The following is a 17,855-nucleotide window of genomic DNA, read 5'->3' as shown; positions in this document are numbered from 1 at the left end:
AAGTTTATAATTCAGGCATATACCTGAATAGACACATCACACTGACTAGTTTGAAATCAAAGCATTACATTTTCACATCCAGTTTGGTAACAAAATGGATGGAATAAATAGATCAAGGATAAAATCAGCAGTAGCCTGCAGTATTTCTGATAATTATTTTCTTCCCCAAAGAAGGTTCTTTGTTTAATAGCAGTTTAATACCTGTTGCCTTGACTTAAACTGAATATTTTAATTAGCCCACTGAATTTCTCTTACACATCATAAAAGTATATACACAAAAAAGTCCAGCCAATCTATCACACTTCTGCAGTACATGAAGTGAACGGCAAGGAAGACCTCACTTAGTTCACTGCATCAAATTACAACATAATATTGTTTTGCAGCCACTCCAAATAAATCTGGTCTCTACCAGTTTAACAGAAAGGTTCCTTCTCTCCATGAATAAGTGATGCAAAAATAACATAACAATGATATAAAGCCTAAACACACTGTGTATAAAAACACCACCAAAGTTACTAGGCATCAGCACTATTATGTTAAGCATAACAGCTGCGTTCTGCTCCTTTCTTTACTCCCCGTGCCACATTCCTTGTAACCCTGCTCCCCTGCTATTCTGTCCCTCCCCTCACTCCCTGCTTCAAAACGGGGCAGCCCTTTAATCCATCAAGTGGAACTGGGCTAATATCCCCCTCCTCCCAGCTCACAGTGCCATTCCTCTCCCCAGAGTGCACCCTCATGCTACTGTGCACACAGGACCAACAGGCACTTCCAGGTCCTGAAGGGGACGCAGTGTGCTGAGCCCAAGTCTAACAGTGTGGGTTTTTTTTATGCCATTTGAATGCTTTGTGATATTGATATGCAAGAAACTATCACCCACCCCTTATTTACAGGGTTCCCTCCAGGATACAGTATAAAGTCTTAGGCTAAAACTGATCACTCCTTTTGCCATGATGAAATCATTTGGGCTACGGGACATGTGGACCTTGAAAATTGCACAGAATGACAGCTTGAGAAACCATGATTACAGGGCTCATGCAGCATTAAAATACTTCTTATAACTGCTTCTTAACTCTTGACATTTTCACAGCAGTAAAAAAGTACCGCTGGTACCCTGGCATGAACAGTTACTCCATTCAGTCTGAATGAGAAAGAAGTTGACCGATGTTAGTTACCTGACATTTTGGTTTTAAAAGGTTAATTTTTTTCCACTCGGTTTCTCCTGCAATCAATGGCAAGTGATGAATAGAAGTGAAATACAGAGTTTATTGTGTTTTACAACTTGCTGCTGGCCACTTATTCTTTACATTATTTGGCCCATCTTCATTTCTGACAAGCACATTATAGAGACTCTCCTGGCCTTGGCACAGCACGCTGAAGCTGTACCGGCAACACAAAGACATGTTAAGAGACCACGTGCTACAATTCTGTGGCATAATCATCCAGGTGAACTCTCATGAGTAAGACCACACTTCAGCCCCTGACATCCCCGCCCACACTACCAGGTAATTTCCATATATCAGACCAAATAAACTGATGTCTCAATTAATCTGAGGAAAAGCGATGAAAGAAAAAGTAAATTATAACCAAGTATAAAGCTGTACAAGGGCAGGCCACTGTCTCTCACTGTAGTTGGACTGAAGAAGTACAATGAAGATGCACTGACAAGAAGGGTACTTCAGCAAAGCAAGCCATCAAGGTTGCTCTTGCAGTGAGCACTTGAATATGATGAGGAATTAATCTGAAAATGCTCTGTTTTCTTCCAGTCATCATTCACACAGGCAGTTAGAGCCAAATTGTTATCTCCACAACCAGAACAGATAAATGGCATACAGAATTTGCAATAGGACCTGGAAGCACCCCATCTCAATTGGTTTTCAAGTATACACTGGAGTCACCAAAAGATTTGTGGCCTTCAGTTATCAGCAAGCCAAAGATGATACTTCCACCAGGAAACAATGCAAAACAAACAAGTCATTTTTAACATTAAGCAAAATGAAGCTATGTGGTTTTCACTAACATGGGGTTTTGCTGTGCAACTAAGCTCAAGAAGAAATTAAGCACGGGGAAGGATGTTTGCAAATCTACCTAGGCTGTAACTGGAAAGTTAGCTCAGAGCCCAGTTAATCTGATAAGATAACTTGCAGAGAGCTGCGGATAACAACTATTATTTAGTGAGTTTACAGACAATTTGCTTAGCCAAAAAAATAGCTGGGTAAGAGTAGTGAAGACTGCAAATTCAACACATATACACAAGCAACTTCTGCCAAAATATAGTTTTAATTAACATCTTCACATCATGATTGTCCATAATACAAAGATGAATCTCAATTAGGCTTGGCTACTAGAGCACAGCAGCTCAATGTACGTACCAGCAGGTTATTACACAGGTACTACTGGTTAGTTTGTGTATTGTTGCTCATGTATTTATTTATGAAGGATATTATTTTAATAAAATTAAGAGCACATCTTGGCTCTCTTCCATGGCAGCAAAGCCAAGATAAGCTGCAGAGATGGAATTAAAAAGCCATTTCTTACTTCATGAGCATTTGGGTTGGAAAATACTAAGAATTCACATCACTACATCCAAAACCCAGCACAAGCAGCAGACTTCTGATTAGGAAGGGATACTCTGCACTAGTAAGGAGAGCACTACAGAACAAGTAAGGAGTAGGTAGGACTGAAGCAGCAACATGCACTTCTACCCTCTATTTTTTGGTAATTATCTCCACAGAAGGATGCAGTAACAAGCCAACTTTATCTTGTAACAAGCTTGCATTTATAAAGATGAAATAATGATTTAAGACGCACATCTTATAGTAACTCAAGATATTGCCTGTTCTCAAAGGTCTTTCTCATGGAGGGCTGAATACGAAAATTGTTATAGATTTCAGTGGTACAGAATCAGGTCCTAAATTAACAAGGCCTTGTTTAATTATCTGATACAATAATGAAAACTATTAATCACCCGTGGTCAATACTTATTTTGTTAAGGAAAGGGTCGGAGATGAGGACAACATCGACAACTCAATCTTACCTCTGGATGTATAACTTCAAGGGCAGAAAATCTACCATTTCTGTTGTAGAGTAGAAGCTAGGACTGAGAGTAAAGATGATGAAACTAAAATCTACATCCACAAATCCTTCCTTATGTGCAATTGTTTTGCAAAGATCTCATTAGTAACAGTCCACATGAATAGTCCTGTATAAAAGGTAGCCTCAAAGCTACTGCTGAAATAGCAATTCTGTATTGTTAGATTCTGTATTGTCCTCTATCAAAATTTAAAGGAATTTTCAGAATATATATGGAACGCATGTTTGAAAAATGAAAGTGTTAGAAGGCTTGGGTAACACAAACTTTCTGTTAAAATAAATAAACAAAAAATCTGTACTTACACATAGGAAATACCTGCTTAGTCAGAAATGAAAAAAAATTTACTTGGGAAAAGTGAATACATACTTCTGCACACAAAATAAAGAGATTCCCAGAGAAAATTAGAAATGAGAACCAGTAACCTAGCCTGTTGGCAAGAAACAGCATCAACATGATTACAAAGTATCCTCTGCAAGGTTGGTACCAGAGGTGGCGAGCCAGATGGCAGCCACAAGCAAGAGCAACCTCTGCCATGCCAGCTGAGATAACAGATAAAGCCTGACAGCAGTGTTTCTCCTAGGTGGTTGAAACAGAATGTACAGAACCTGTTAGCAATCTATTTAGCTGAGATCAATATTTGAATAGCAATTCAAGGGTAGCAAATGGCTAAAAAGCCATTGCATACTCTTTAGTAATTTTCACTAAATGGTTCAGCAGTGGACAGAGCATGTTTGGAGGTTAGTGCAATGATTCTACATAGCATTGCTATAAAAAGGCAACTCCTGGAAAAGGAGTTGACCGGATAGACTAGCCAATGCTTCCATTTTCTCTCAATGAATTTTTTCAGTGCATGCTTTTGATGCTTTTTATGTGTCCTTAAAATATACTGACATCCTTTCGTCTACTTTTAAGACTGTATACCTTTCGCTCGCATTGCTATAATTAGCTTGCTTTGCAACATGTTTTCCACAAGCAACATCAACCTCATTATTCCAGAAAGCTACTAATGGAAGGACTATTGTACTAAGTTGAATTCACTGAAAAGTTTTATTTTTATTTTTAAACAAACAAACAAAAAGATGTTCTGTCTTTTCTAAAAGAATTGTGGGATATCAGTCAGACCTTCTGCAGTGTACCAAACTAGCAAATGAACAAAACAAATTACTTGGACTATCAAATTACTTTTCAAACATATCCTTCTCTGGAAGTGCTATGACAGCATTTTCTCATTGCCTATCTTTTGCACATAAATATATGCTGTTGCAATTACAACTTAGGAGACAGGAAGTAAGGAAAGCACAACATTAAGACTAATTCAGCAGAACTTTTCATCATGGGCATAAATTCCTCCCTACTCAGCAAAGTTTTCAAGCATATGATTAACTTGGAACACATGTTTAAATTCCCATCAACTTCACTGAGATTCTGTGTAAGCAACAGAAGCACGCACCTAAATGCTCTGCAGAATTGGGTCCTAGGGAAGAACAAGATAAAGGAAACAGAAACACAAAATCTCCATCTCAACAGACTTTTACTCTCAAGGTATTAAAATGCACACATTCCACAGAAGCAAAGGTTATCCATCAACAGCAAAACTCAACATGAGAGATCAAGACCCTGTCAGCTCAAGTATGCACTGCAAGAATATACTCCAGCTTTGTATGTAAGCCATGTTCTCTGATGGGCAAGTGAGATCTGCAGAAGGCCACAGATACGTACCTCACCAGTGGAAGAAATAAAGCAAAATTAAAAAAAAAAAAAGGAAACATAAGATAGAATGCATGATCCACCATTTTACATACTTTTCGTTAAGAAAACAAGAGCTTTTTGAAAAATATTAATATGAAGATAAAAGGCTGCTTTTACAAAAATTTTCTTGCATAAATTTAACACAATCACGCATATAACATTATCACACTTGCAGTTTTCAAGAGACAATGTCTAAAAAGCCAGCCCTGACATAAAAGGTCGCCATGTTCACTGAAAGCACTGTGAGTCCTACCAGGGCTGAATTTGGCCCAATCAATCCATTTTCCATGGTAATGTCCACATGCCAGCATTCACAGTAGCTGGGAACTTTTCTGTTAATATTCCAATCTTTACTAATGATTGGAAGAAAGACTAGAGAGAGGAAAAAAAAAAAAACATAATGAAAGTCAACTGACCCCTATGAAAAAATATGTAATTAGCTATTTTAACCCTAATATCTAGTATTTCATTTTATGATACAGTGTCTAATATTTTATTTAGTTAGTTATTTAAAAAGAAATGTAACCAACATTGGTAGCTAAAGAAAAAAGAAGAGACAATTGCAGTTATTCCCTGAACAGACTGCAAGAATATGGGCAGGGCTACAAGAAAATCAAAAGCACAGTAAAAACATATATATGTGCCACATGTTTTCTGCCATTTTCATTGAGCTCTGCAATTTTCAGGTGTCATAGAAGCATGGACAAAGAAAATAATACAGATGAAAAAAATTACCACATTGATCTACACCACTGTGCAATACCATTTTAAAATCACTAAACAAAGTTAATGTCACAGAGAAAATTACGGCTATCATGCATCAGATGGTGTTGTCTTTCTCTGGACCTCATACCAAGAGAGCAAAATAAATAAATAAGAAAACCACACCAAACCAAACAAAAATAACAACAAAACCACTCCCAGAAACAGAAATGCATTAGGAGGTAACTTTTAAAGACAGAAAACCAACCAAGGACTTATTAAATTAGTGGTCAATTGGGGTTTGCCTTTTTCCTTCAAGTATTATAAATAGTGCTAATGTTGATATATATCTTTTCAAAGCAACCGGTGGTATATGTCACCCAAAGGTATAATCACAATTGCTATGCTTCCAAAGGGACAAAAGTATTTCATGCCAAGCTTGCATGCCAGTATTTCTCCAAAGCTACTTGTTAGTCACTTATACAATGACAGCTTGACTGTACTTTGTCGTGATATGCTATCCACACAATGTTTTTTTTTTGTATTATTTGTATTTTATTTATATTTTTTTAAAGAGTCGTTACCATGCAAACCTGACACAGTCTCCAAAAAATCTCCCCAGGAAAGGGGAGTTTGTATTCTGTGCAGTTTCTTGGCATTTTTCCCCTGTAACGGTCCAGCTATACACTAGCTACATGCTTCACCCACACCCCCACCCTCGTCCTATAAGGCTAAAACAGAACAAAGGTTCTACTTGTGCTCCCTGTGACAAAACCAGAATAAATTATGTCTTGCTCCTGTCGTTCCAGCAAGCTGGTTAATTGCATTTGTTTCATGTATCTCCAAACAGCCTGGTACATTAATTACATTCTGTAACACCAAGCTCCTCTGATTCACTCTGTCACTTCCACTGAGCACTTTAATTGTCTTCCTTCTAGCTACGTATAATTTTAAATGCTTACTAATAATTACAGTTCTATAGCCTGATGTTTTCAGTTTGTATACAAAGGTACCTGAGGTACTGAGAGTGGTGGCCTTAAAGTTGTGAATCAAAATATGCTACAGTAGGGTAAAAAAATAATCTGCACAAAACCATGACCATGCTGACAGATGCAAATGTTCTACTAAACACCTTCACAGTTAGGACTTCCTACTGCTTAGCATGTACATGCATTAGGCAAAACCCATTTTCCTATCGGTAGATTAAATCTAAGGTTAAACTGCATAGTTTATTATGCCAGCAGTGTAAAGCACCACTTCAGTGTCTCTCCCTTCTCGGCTATTTTGCCTCCCTACTTGCTGGGAGTGGGGGGAGATGAGAGGAGGGGCAGAAACACCCAAAGCAGCCCGTAACTGCAAACAATAATCCTAGAGCCCTCGCTTATGGGCTGACACAGTCAGTACTGCAAGCAGTAGCTTCCTGGAACAAAGTTTTCCCTCACAGACAGAAATAGCCAGGGTCCCAGATCCTAAACTCATCCGCAGCCTGACAGACTGCTTAGAGATGCAAATACTGGGTGGTAGGAGGGCTGCCAAACATTTGATCCCAGTACACGCACATGTAGGACCGTGCAGATGCTTGCTTTCTAGTTGTGTGCTTGAGCTACAGTAATGCATTTAACGCCGATGCTGCAGCACAGCGCCAGCCCCCACTCCCAAAGAGAATTTACCCTTGTGCTGAAGTTTCCGCCCTACCAAAGCGTGCCTCCCCTAAAATGCTCCTTTATACCCCGTCAGCCACTCCTTGAACTTGAAAACTGCCAGAAGTGTGGCAGAGCAAACTGAAAAGAGGGGGAAAACAGACACCAAAATAAAAAATAAAATAAAAATAAATAAGAAAACCCAGCACAACAACGCCTTTCCCCCTAGCGCTCCTACCCCTCACGACCACGCTCCCTGCAGGCTGTCCGTAACGGAGGGGGGGGTGGGGAGGACGTGATGTCGAGGGGAACAGGATGGTGTCGGGGAGACCCCCCCGGGCGCACCTGCCTGGCCCCGCGGGGCACGGGGGCAGTGCCGTGCTGTACCAAAGGAGACGTTTAGGGACTCTGGAAAGTGGCCAATTCGCCTCACTTGGAGCGGAGGCACAGCTAACCGATTTATTTCATCAGCTGGCTCTCCTGCTGGAAAGTTTAACAATAGCAGGAGGCAAAGTAACGCCAGGTACAACAGCTCCCTGCCTCGCTATTCTCCTCCCCGCTTTCCTACCACCACCAGCACCGCGAAATAAGAGATTTAGCACGGGGATTTTTCCCCTTCCCTGCTTCCTCAAGTCAATATTCTACCATCCGTACACTACTTTTCCATTGAGTTAGCAGATGGGAAGGACTGCTTATTGGAAACATATATCCTCCATCCCCCCACACACCCCCTCCCGCCCCCAAATGCCATTTTTATAGCAGAAACAAAATTAAGGCTCTGTAACGCTAAAGCTCATAATGCTGTCCATGTGCTGTCCCAAATCAGCTTCAGATGAAGGGGAATTCTGCGCAGAAGGGCACAGCTAAAACAAGCGAACTTACCATAGACTTGAAAAAATGCAAATCCAACGAGCAGGAGTGGTTTCAGCAGACCCATTTTGACATATTAAAAGCAATCCCGATCGTTTGCGAGACCAATTCCACAGAGATCCAAAAAAAAAATAAAAAAAAATAAAAAAGTATCCAAAGCCTGTGAGACGCAGGGTCCAAAAGTTTTCAGTTTCCTAGCAGCTACTTAGAGCAGAAAGTGAAGCCTGGAAGCGAAAAGCTGCAGATGGAAAGGTCTTGAGTGTGCCACTTTTAGATCCATACAGATTAGAGAAGGGAGCGAGCACTGAAGGCTTCTGCTTTGCACACACGCTCCTTCCTAAATTCCCACCAATACAGCCCGACCAGGGGAATTATTCACGTGTGTCTAAGCCCCTCTTTAGGATCCATGGCAATCCAAACGCCAGCTCTTTCTTCCGAGGACAAGGAGAGGCTCTGAGAGAGGACCTGATTCCTAGAAAGTGTTCCGCAAACTTCCCGGCACTTTGCAGGAAAACCATTGGCTCGGTTCGGCTATTTTGCTTGCCTCTCTCCCTCCCCCTACCCCTTTTCCTCTCTCTCTCTCTCTCTCTCTCCCCCAAATCAGTTCAAGCTGCGGAGTTTCTCACTTAACTTCCATAATAGGAACGCCTAGGCAATGTGCTACAGGCTTTCTCAGCATCCCCTGCGAAGCAAGCCGCCTCTCTCCCCTACACCTCCCTCCTCACTGGAAACCCGAGCGGGAACTGCCGGAGGGCAGCAACTCCGCCGAGGAGCCGCTGCTGCCGCTGTGGCAGCGGGGTGCGTGCGGCTGGGGGCGCGGGGACCTCCCGGGCGGCCCCGGCAGGCCGGCGACCGCCTCAGCCTCGCCTCAGCCTCTCCCCTGCCGCCGCCTCCGCCTCCCGCCGCCACGGACACCCCGGGCTGGCGGGGAGAGGGAGAGAGAGGGAGGAGAATGAGCGCGGCGGCTCCCGCGGCTGCCTGGCGAGGGGAGGCTGCGGGGTGGGGACTAAAGCGCTGCGCCCCGCACCCACGCGGCGGCGGGCGGGCACCGGGCACAGGCCCCGCGATCGTGGGCGAGCCGCTGGGGCTGCTCCACGCTTCGCTCCCCCGCTCGCACGCACGCTGGCGAGGCAGCCCCTCGCCTAAATTATAAATAACACCACACGGGTCACGCGTGACACGCCCCACCCGCGGGCCCGCTCAGCGGCGGGGCACCACCGAGCACCCCTTCCCTCAGCCCTGTACCCCTTTCTCACGCCCCTGTCCCCGTTCCCTCACACCCCTGCACCCCTTCCTCGCACCCCTCCCTCTCCCCCCAGCACCGCCCGCTAGCGGCAGTGCCCCCTGGAAGGAGCAAGTCCCGCCGGGCAGGGAAGGAGCGACCGGCACCGAGGGGACCCCCCCAGCACGAGGCGGCGGTTGTGCGGCCGTTGGGCAGCCGTTGGCGGGTCGGCGGTGAAGCGCCGCACGGTGAAGCGCGGGCGCCCCCTTCCGCCCGCCGGCGGTCAACAGCCGCTGCCTTCTGTGGCGGCGGGGGGGCCGGGGGGCAGCGCCCAGCGGCGGCCGCCTCGCCTCAGGTCGCCCCGCGTGGCAGCAGTGGGCGTGAGAGGGGAGCGGTGAGAGGGAGAAGGGACGGGGAGACTTCGCTGCCGGCGAGAACGTGGAAGAGGGACGGTGGCACGTAACTTTTCCAGAGAAACCCCTCAAAAATACGAGGGTAGTGCGTTTAGCTACCTTATATATATATATATATACACCATAGATCCTCGGTTTCAACGTCCCACTTCAATATATATAGATATGATTATTTTGGACAACGACACTAGGTAAAAATTAACCGCTGAATGAAAAGGTGGGAGTCGTGCTTTGCTGCACTAGGGTGAGCAGGGCTACCTAAACAGGAGGGAACAGTTAACTTCTTACGTCTTAGGCAACTAATCCAAAATATTTTTTCTTTTATTGAGTCTCTTGCTTTTTGTTTTGCATATGCTAGAAATATTTATATAATCGAGATTATTGTTTTAGTAAGTTCTTCATGTAGAAGATCCAAACCATATTCTTGCAAAACATAAACTGCCCAATAAATGATCTGCAAGTTATTTCTTATAAATTGTTGTGTAATCAGTGACAAGTATTGCCAAAAGTGACAGTGTGAGGGGTTTGTAGTGTTTTAAGTGCGTAAGAAGATTCTTGCTGTTCCATACAAAGCCAGCAGACACCTCCAAAGCCTCTATATGCAAATCAGGGAACAACGTCCTCCGACACTTACAGTATGCCCGGTAGATAAATAGATATTAATACGCCTGAAGACTACCTCATGAAGAAGGCTGTAATTAAAGCTAACTAGGGTAAGGTGATCAAAATGGTATTGTCTGTGTGCTCGTGAATTGGCAAAACCAGAAAACCATAAATCACCTGCCTAACAGCGATGTGTGTAACATGAAATATTAAAGAATATTTTCCTTTTCAGTGGACATTGCAAGGACACTGTTCATGACAATGCTGGCTTGTTTATTACAGAATTTAAAATTGGAAATAGTTACGCACTGTACAGTTCTTTTTGTGCTTCTCAAATAAATGTAAGATAAATTTAATAACAGCTGATGCAGACCAGAACACTTGGTAGATGTATACAGTCTTTGAAACCCTTAGGTACAGAGGTACCTGTAAAAGGGTATAATGACTCATATAAACATTCTAAGGCAAATCAATGGGCTATTCATTATAGCTGCCTCTGTTTTATTCATTCACTTCCACAGAATACCACTTTGCAAAACTTTGAAAAGTTTTAGCCAAATTTAATCAAGTATTTTTAAGTATAAATTTGCCCGTATGTACTTCAGTGGTTGTTGTTTTTTGTTGTTGTTTGTTTGTTTTCCTTTGAAAAAAAGTTAACCGTCCTCTGAAATGGATAGCAGGGTCTGAAAGAGTTGAGAAACTGGCTTTTGTATTGGTTACTGTTTGCTCAATTTGAGAAAATGGGGCTATGTTTGAACAGTGTGCAAAACAAAACCAAAAAAATGACGTCATATGGAGATCCTGCTGGAGGGGTATAGTTGAGGTTTACATGTGTTACAGCTTACAAGCACATGACATGTCAGAGATGAGAGTCACTGGCCTATGAGCATAGTTTGCTTGGAGCAGCATTTGCTTCCATTAGAAAATGTAGTCCAGATACAAGAATTAAAAACAGTACGCTTCTCTCTCCTGTCTTTCAGTAACCTCCTATGAACATGGCCAACTAGACAGATGTTCTTTGCGTGAACAGCAAAGCCTCTACAGGGGAAGGGAATGTGCCAGCCCTTTGTTTGGCTATGAACAATATGCCACCTGATGAAATACTTATGTAAGCAGGATGAGGAAAAGACGTGTCAGTATTGGAGCACATAAATCTTCAGTTCAAAGAGTGTTGTTGAGGTGGGACTTTGAAACAAGGAAATTACACGGTAAGAGTGCCCTGATTCATACTAAGGGCATTCAACAAACGAAGCAGGACTAATTTAGCAAAACAACAGTAAGATCAAATACATGACAGTAGTAAAAGCAAAGGTTTCATTGCTTCTACCTTGGATTCCTATGCTAATGCATTAAAATATTTAATACGAGAAATAAGATCTAGTGTTTAAAGTGAGTGTTGTAAGAGTAGCACTCTTTTCAGGTGAACTCCACCATTCATTGCATTTTTCTTCTGAACCAATAGTAAAACTTCTGATGGTACAAATGCATATAATATATTCTACCTGCTGGTTGCCATAAAAACCTTTTGTTATCCACTTAAAGGGGAGAGGATGACTTGAGGTGGATTACATATAATTTATTCCAAATACTAGAGCTACTTATCCAGGAATTGCTTAAAGTGGCTAGAGATTTTTAATACCTAGTAATATGTTCGATAAGTGATGGTCATATGTGGGCCACTAATTTAAATTCGAATCTGGTCTTTTTAGATTCTGGAGTAAAGACAGCTCCAGAGAATAACTGAGAGTATCTAATGTTAGGCTGGCTCAGAAACACAAAAACAAAAGGGAAAAGATGCTCAATACACATGAAACTTCCAGGATAACATACTTTTTTCTTCCTCTGCCACCAGCGGCTGCTGTGCTATTCTGTTCCAGGTCACCAGGTTCTGATGTCATCGGACTACTGAATGCATGATGAGAGAACAGGATTCATAGTTTTTAATCCTTATAAATGCTGAAGCATGGGTGTTACTCCTGCTCCAGTCAATGAGATCTTCACAAAGACTGGAGAGTGGAAAGTAGTTGAAGGACTCAGTCCAGAAAAAGCTGATGTGTTGGTAAAGAGAGTGTAAGCACTGTAGCTAGATCATTCTCATGGGAGGACCCTGAAAATTAGTTTTTCTGCTGTACTTGGCTATCACAATTTTGTCTAACCTCCTTTCCTAGAACAACTTCTACAGTTCGTGTGGAGGAAAGAAAAATGATGGGCGTGAGAGGCATATGTTTTATTCTCTATTGCACAGCTGTCTCTTGCATTGCAGAGGACCACCTTCTGCTTCAATATTAAGGTTCCTGACTTGTGACATCTGACTTCAGAATGTTCCTATGGAAATACCAGCCAAACAACACTTAGGAACCCTGTTTTGAAATGTCCTCATCTTGCTAGCCTTTGTTAGTATCTCTGCACTATTTTTAGTTACTAGTACAGATAACTGCTCACCACAATGATCTGTACTGTAAGTAAATATTCTGTAAATTAAATTATTACAAGTTTTTTGATATACATCATATGCTCCTTTTAAGTTTTGCATCCACAGCTCATTAAATGTGCAAAAGCTGGTAAAACAAAGATGGTATGGACTCCTGACAATTTTTAAAAGAGCCTTACCTAAAATAAATTCTACTTGATTCTCTTATTTTTAACTGAGATTCAGAGTAGGCAATGAAGCACAAATATTTATATGATAGTTAAAATGTTACCATGTAAAGATTTTGTAGATCGTATTTTCCATTTCTTCTATGGATGTACTTTTACTGCCCATAAAAATAGATAGCGACTCTTTCACACTTTGCAGGTCGGTCAAAAGTTCAAGAAAGTAGAGAAATAATACATAGTTTAAAAAATAAAAAATAAAATGGACTAAATAAAAACAGGGTCAGATTTCTTCTTTCTGGGGGCAGAGAAAGGAGTTGAAAGGCAAGCTTTTCCAATCTAGCTGTGACATTCACAAAAGAATTGATAATTTTACTGCTGTGTGAAACACGTCTATGTTTTTCTTTTGAGAAAAATATGGCAGCACACCATCCTTTGAGATATCCAGAGCTGGGATTGGAAAGAACAACAACATCTTTATAGTAACGTACTAAGAACAGTACATTAGAAATACGTGACTTACTATAGTAGTGGCTGAATTCTGAGAACCTATAGTGTGAAGAGTACAATGCCTGTCATAATTGTAGGCACTAAAATTGTTTCAAAGTTGTTGGGCTTGGTATGGACTTGTATAGACTTGCATAGAGCAGATGGAACCAGACTGTTTTCAGCGGTACATGGGGACGGGACAAAAGGCAATGAACAGCAGCTGCAATATGGGAAGGTTCTAGTTAGGTGTCAGGAAACATTTATTTATTTATTTATTAATTTACCATGAGGACAGTGAAACAGGTGCCCAAGGGGGCTGTGGAATCACCATAACTGCAGATGTTAAAAACTTAATCAGACAATGATGTAGACATTGAAGTTGAGCCTGCTTTGATTTGGATTAGATGATCTCCAGAGGTCTTCTGACTAATTTTTTAAAGTTCCATGATTCTATGACGAGCATTACTGGCAAAGTTCTGAATATGCATGTCCTCTTGTTTGACACTGAATAACAAGGTCTTTTGGTAGAGAACTATGTGCTAAAATGTCCAGTTGTCCACACTTCTCTTATAAAATCATGTAAAACTGTACACACGAGCTACAAATAACAAAATAATTGATTTTTCTCAGATTTAAACCATTTCTGTTGCAATACTAGAAGCCTTTCCTGAGTGACTCCTATGTAGACTAAACAGTGAATATTACAGGAATACCCGATCATTTCTTGCTTTCTTGTGATTGGAAACACTTCCCTTTGCAACAGCAGTATGTAAAAATAATAATCTTTTACCAAGTGTGGTAACTTGCACAACAAGCTTATGGCTCTCCCTATGTTGCAGGCTGTAGCAGGGGTTCATTATTTGGGGCAGAACACACTGAGTCCCTTCCAGTCTTTACACAGACTATGTCTAGCCATGTCTAGGATATCCTGTATGTCAGGGATTTCCTCTTACACAATAGTATTTCCATCATGTCAGCATGGCTGTACATCTCCCATTTGTAACAATGAATGTGAGTATTCCTGCCTGCTACGTAAGGATCTTCCATTCCCTCTCTTACATACAGGACTCTGTGTAAGTCATGCATGTTTAACTAATGAAGGAAAAGTCAATTACTTTATATGATGAAGGCACCAGTTTTGAGATAAAGTGCCAATCTACGTAAATATGGACATCAAAGACATACTCTGTCAACTACAAATACAATAAGACTCCAAGAATTATTTCACTTACTCATTTGATAATGTAGTGATCTACTCACCCATTATTCTTTATTAAAAGTTAACAAACTCTGCCCTCATTTACATACAAAAAAAAAAAACCATTTCTAATTGACAGGGTAAGTTTAATTTTAAATGACAATTTAGATTTCCAGAGGGCATAAGATAGACATATCATTTAAAAAAGCACAAACGTTCTAAATGAAGAACTGGAAGAAGATAAAATCTCACCCTGCGTACACAAGAGCTAGAAGGGTGAAGTTCTCACAAAAAGAATGTATTTCATCACAGTGTGATCAGATACATTCATACAACAATAAGTGTAATTGCTCCACCCTTGTCCTGGTTTCAGCTAGGATAGAGTTAATTTTCCTCCTAGTAGCTGGTAGGGTGCTATGTTTTGGATTAGGATGAGAAGAGTGTTGATAACACACTGATGTTTTAATTGTTGCAGAGCAGTGCTTACACCAAGCCAAGGACTTTCCAGCTGCTCGCTCTGTCCTGCCAGCGGGCAGGCTGGGGGTGCAGCAGGTGCTGGGAGGGGACAGACCCAGGACAGCTGACCCAAACTGGCCAAAGGGGTATTCCATACCATCTGACGTCATGCTAAACAATATATAGGGGTGGCTAGCCGGGGTGGGGGGGCCAGTTGCCCGGGGATAGGCTGGGCATCGGTCAGTGGGTGGTGAGCAATTGCATTGTGCATCACTTGTTTGTACACATTACTAGTAGCAGTACTGTTTATTTTTTTTATTTTTATTTTTCTGTCTTAATAAACTGTCTCTATCTCAACCCACAGGCTTCATTTTCCTATTTCTCTCTCCCATCCCAGAGAGGGAGCAGGGAGGGTGAGTGAACGGCTGTGTGGTGCTTAGCTGCTGGCCAGGTTAAACCACAACAACCCTGAGCTCCAAGGAACAGATAATCAAGCTATACAGCAACACAACATTTATAGCTGTACGCAATAACACAAGTAAATGTTAAACTGAACACCATACTCCTATTTAATTGTATTATAAATAACACACTAATGCTCTCATTAAGTGACATATGTCACATTTTCAGTAACAACTGCATATTGACAGCCAACAACATTAGTCAACAATATTTACACTTCAATTACAGCTTTTAAAATGGAAATATGTAACTATATATATACACAAGTTGTTAATGGGGCAGAAGTTCATACAAGAAGATCCATATGTGCATGTCCATTTTGCAATACCATTTGTAAGTGGGCAAATATTCTTAATGATAAGAAGTGTTTAATAGTATAGGAAACATAAGATTTATGATGTCATTAACAATTCACCTTCATCTTTCAAGAAGAGCAGTACTGAAAATTCTAATAGACACAAACCAGTTGTCTTTTGATCTTAAATGATTTTTGAATTTAGTTGGATTTTATAGCTATGATCTGTAGAAGTCAGACTACTGAATTCCCTTTGTTATCTCTGGCCTCCAAAGTGTCAACAGCATGGATAGGTTATTGCTTAGCATGATTTCTGCTGCACTGAAGTCCTCGATTGTAATCATATATTAGTCAAACCAGGGACCTGTTGTGGTACCACAGAGCTGCTGATTTATGAAGATGTCAGCTCCTGAGAATCTGGTCCATCGCTATGGAGGCAACCCTAACAGTATTAGAGGCTCTTGCGTGTTTCTACCAGTGGGTTGTAATGTTCCCATCAGGCTATGATTCTTTCTTGCAATATGGTGCTGTCAACACTATTCTCATCAGTTATACATATCAGTGGATTATTAACAATATTTGTCAGACTTCTATATTAGTTTTGTCCCAGAACAGCCTTGCCTCACTTCAGCAATAGAATTATATTTTGCATTGTCTGAAGAAATGCTTTTAAATTAGAATTGATGTTTCAGTCTTACGATTTTTCACTGCTGATGTAATTTATTTTTCTAGCTAAATTTTTATTTGAGTATATGACTTATTTTTTTAAAAGTGTGATCCTATTAAAGGCAGCTGAAGCACAGAGAATTCCCTCAGCAGAATTTGGGCTATTGCCCTTTACATGCATGACAGACTAAGTGAGTGGCCAAGACTGCCATAAACTTCAAAAGTAAGTTGAAAGGAAACATAAAAAAGGAAAAAAAAATTCCTCAAGCATCAGAGACTTCTCCTTAAAGAGTATGCACTTAATCAAAATGACAAATAAACAAGTACGAATGTAAACACCAAGTATTCTATGTCATCACTAAAAGAACTATAGTATTTTGTATATTTTGCCGTTAAAGCTATTATAGGATTTAATTGCTTAAATTGTATACAAAATCTCCAAACTTTTACCAGGAAAATATGTGGGAATGTTTTTCCTCTATGCTGCATATCCCATTGTACTGGAAGCAGCTGTGCCAGTACACCATTCCTATAAAACCAATAAAACTGTATATGCAAAGGGGCCAGCTCAGAACACAGAAGCAGAAGCCAATGACTCATTTTAACGTCTGTCTCTGAACTGAAACACAAAATAGCAATTACCTCAAAGCTGCTTATTGCCACAGCTAGGAAGACTCTTTCATATTTAAAGTGCACTACACACGACAGAAAACCGTTTTTTTTTTTTTTTCCTCATTGTACAGCTTGCTATATTGTGGCTGATGGTGGAATTTAGCACATTTCAACCTACATCATCAGTTCAGATCTTGCCCATGCTGATGGTGACCAAAAGTTATTACTTGTTTCCCAGCTTAAATTATTTTAGAGTCAGCTTTCTGAAGACAAGAGAAACAAATTGTAAGCTTATCTTCCCAGACAATCAGCCATAGTTCAGCTTTCTAGGACAACCTTGAGAAGAATGGGGTATTTTGCACTGCCATGGCCCAGAAAGTACTTATCTTGAGAACGAAGAAAGAATTGGGTTTCAACAGCAACTACCACAATGAGATCCTGTAGCTAGGTCTGTGTATCTATGAACTGTAATATAAATAGTAATTAAATCCCACTGACATATTACCTGCTGAAAAATTTTCTAAAGGAAATACGTCTTCCATGATTCTCCAAAAAGTTGTGTGAAGAATTATCTTGTATCATTTCCCAAGGAAATACACACACACACACAAGCTCTTTAATTTGTAAATGGCATGTCTATTAAATTATCAGATTTAAAGAAAATGAGCCAATACATGGAGCAAAGCCATAAGATTATTTTTAAGGTAAAAAAAAGGGTAAATAGCCCTGTGTATGAAATTCAAATTACAATACTGATGCCTATAGTTAACATCAGATAGTGAAGATGTATGC

General features: G+C 40.8%; 1 protein-coding gene across 23 annotated transcripts in view; it reads right to left on the bottom strand.

Moving 5' to 3' along the window:
* The window catches only part of ROBO2 (roundabout guidance receptor 2), a 931,286-nt gene that overhangs the window by 464,286 nt on the left and 449,145 nt on the right, over nt 1–17,855 (bottom strand). Inside the window, exon 1 of one of the 23 annotated variants that reach the window (XM_080591513.1) lies at nt 8,065–9,439. The exons of 17 other annotated variants lie outside the window; for them this stretch is intronic. In XM_080591513.1, the coding sequence (XP_080447639.1) occupies nt 8,065–8,119 (55 nt within the window). In that variant the 5' untranslated portion in view covers nt 8,120–9,439. Of the gene's footprint in view, nt 1–8,064; nt 9,440–17,855 lie in introns of those variants that run through there. 5 more of the 23 variants (XM_080591506.1, XM_080591512.1, XM_080591496.1 and 2 more) reach the window with 5 other exon arrangements.

Source organism: Anser brachyrhynchus (assembly GCF_964034855.1).
Source record: "Anser brachyrhynchus genome assembly, chromosome: 1".
Lineage (NCBI taxonomy): Eukaryota > Metazoa > Chordata > Aves > Anseriformes > Anatidae > Anser > Anser brachyrhynchus.
The sequence above is the reverse complement of the archived record's forward strand: the minus strand, read 5'-3'. Positions and strand labels throughout refer to the sequence as shown.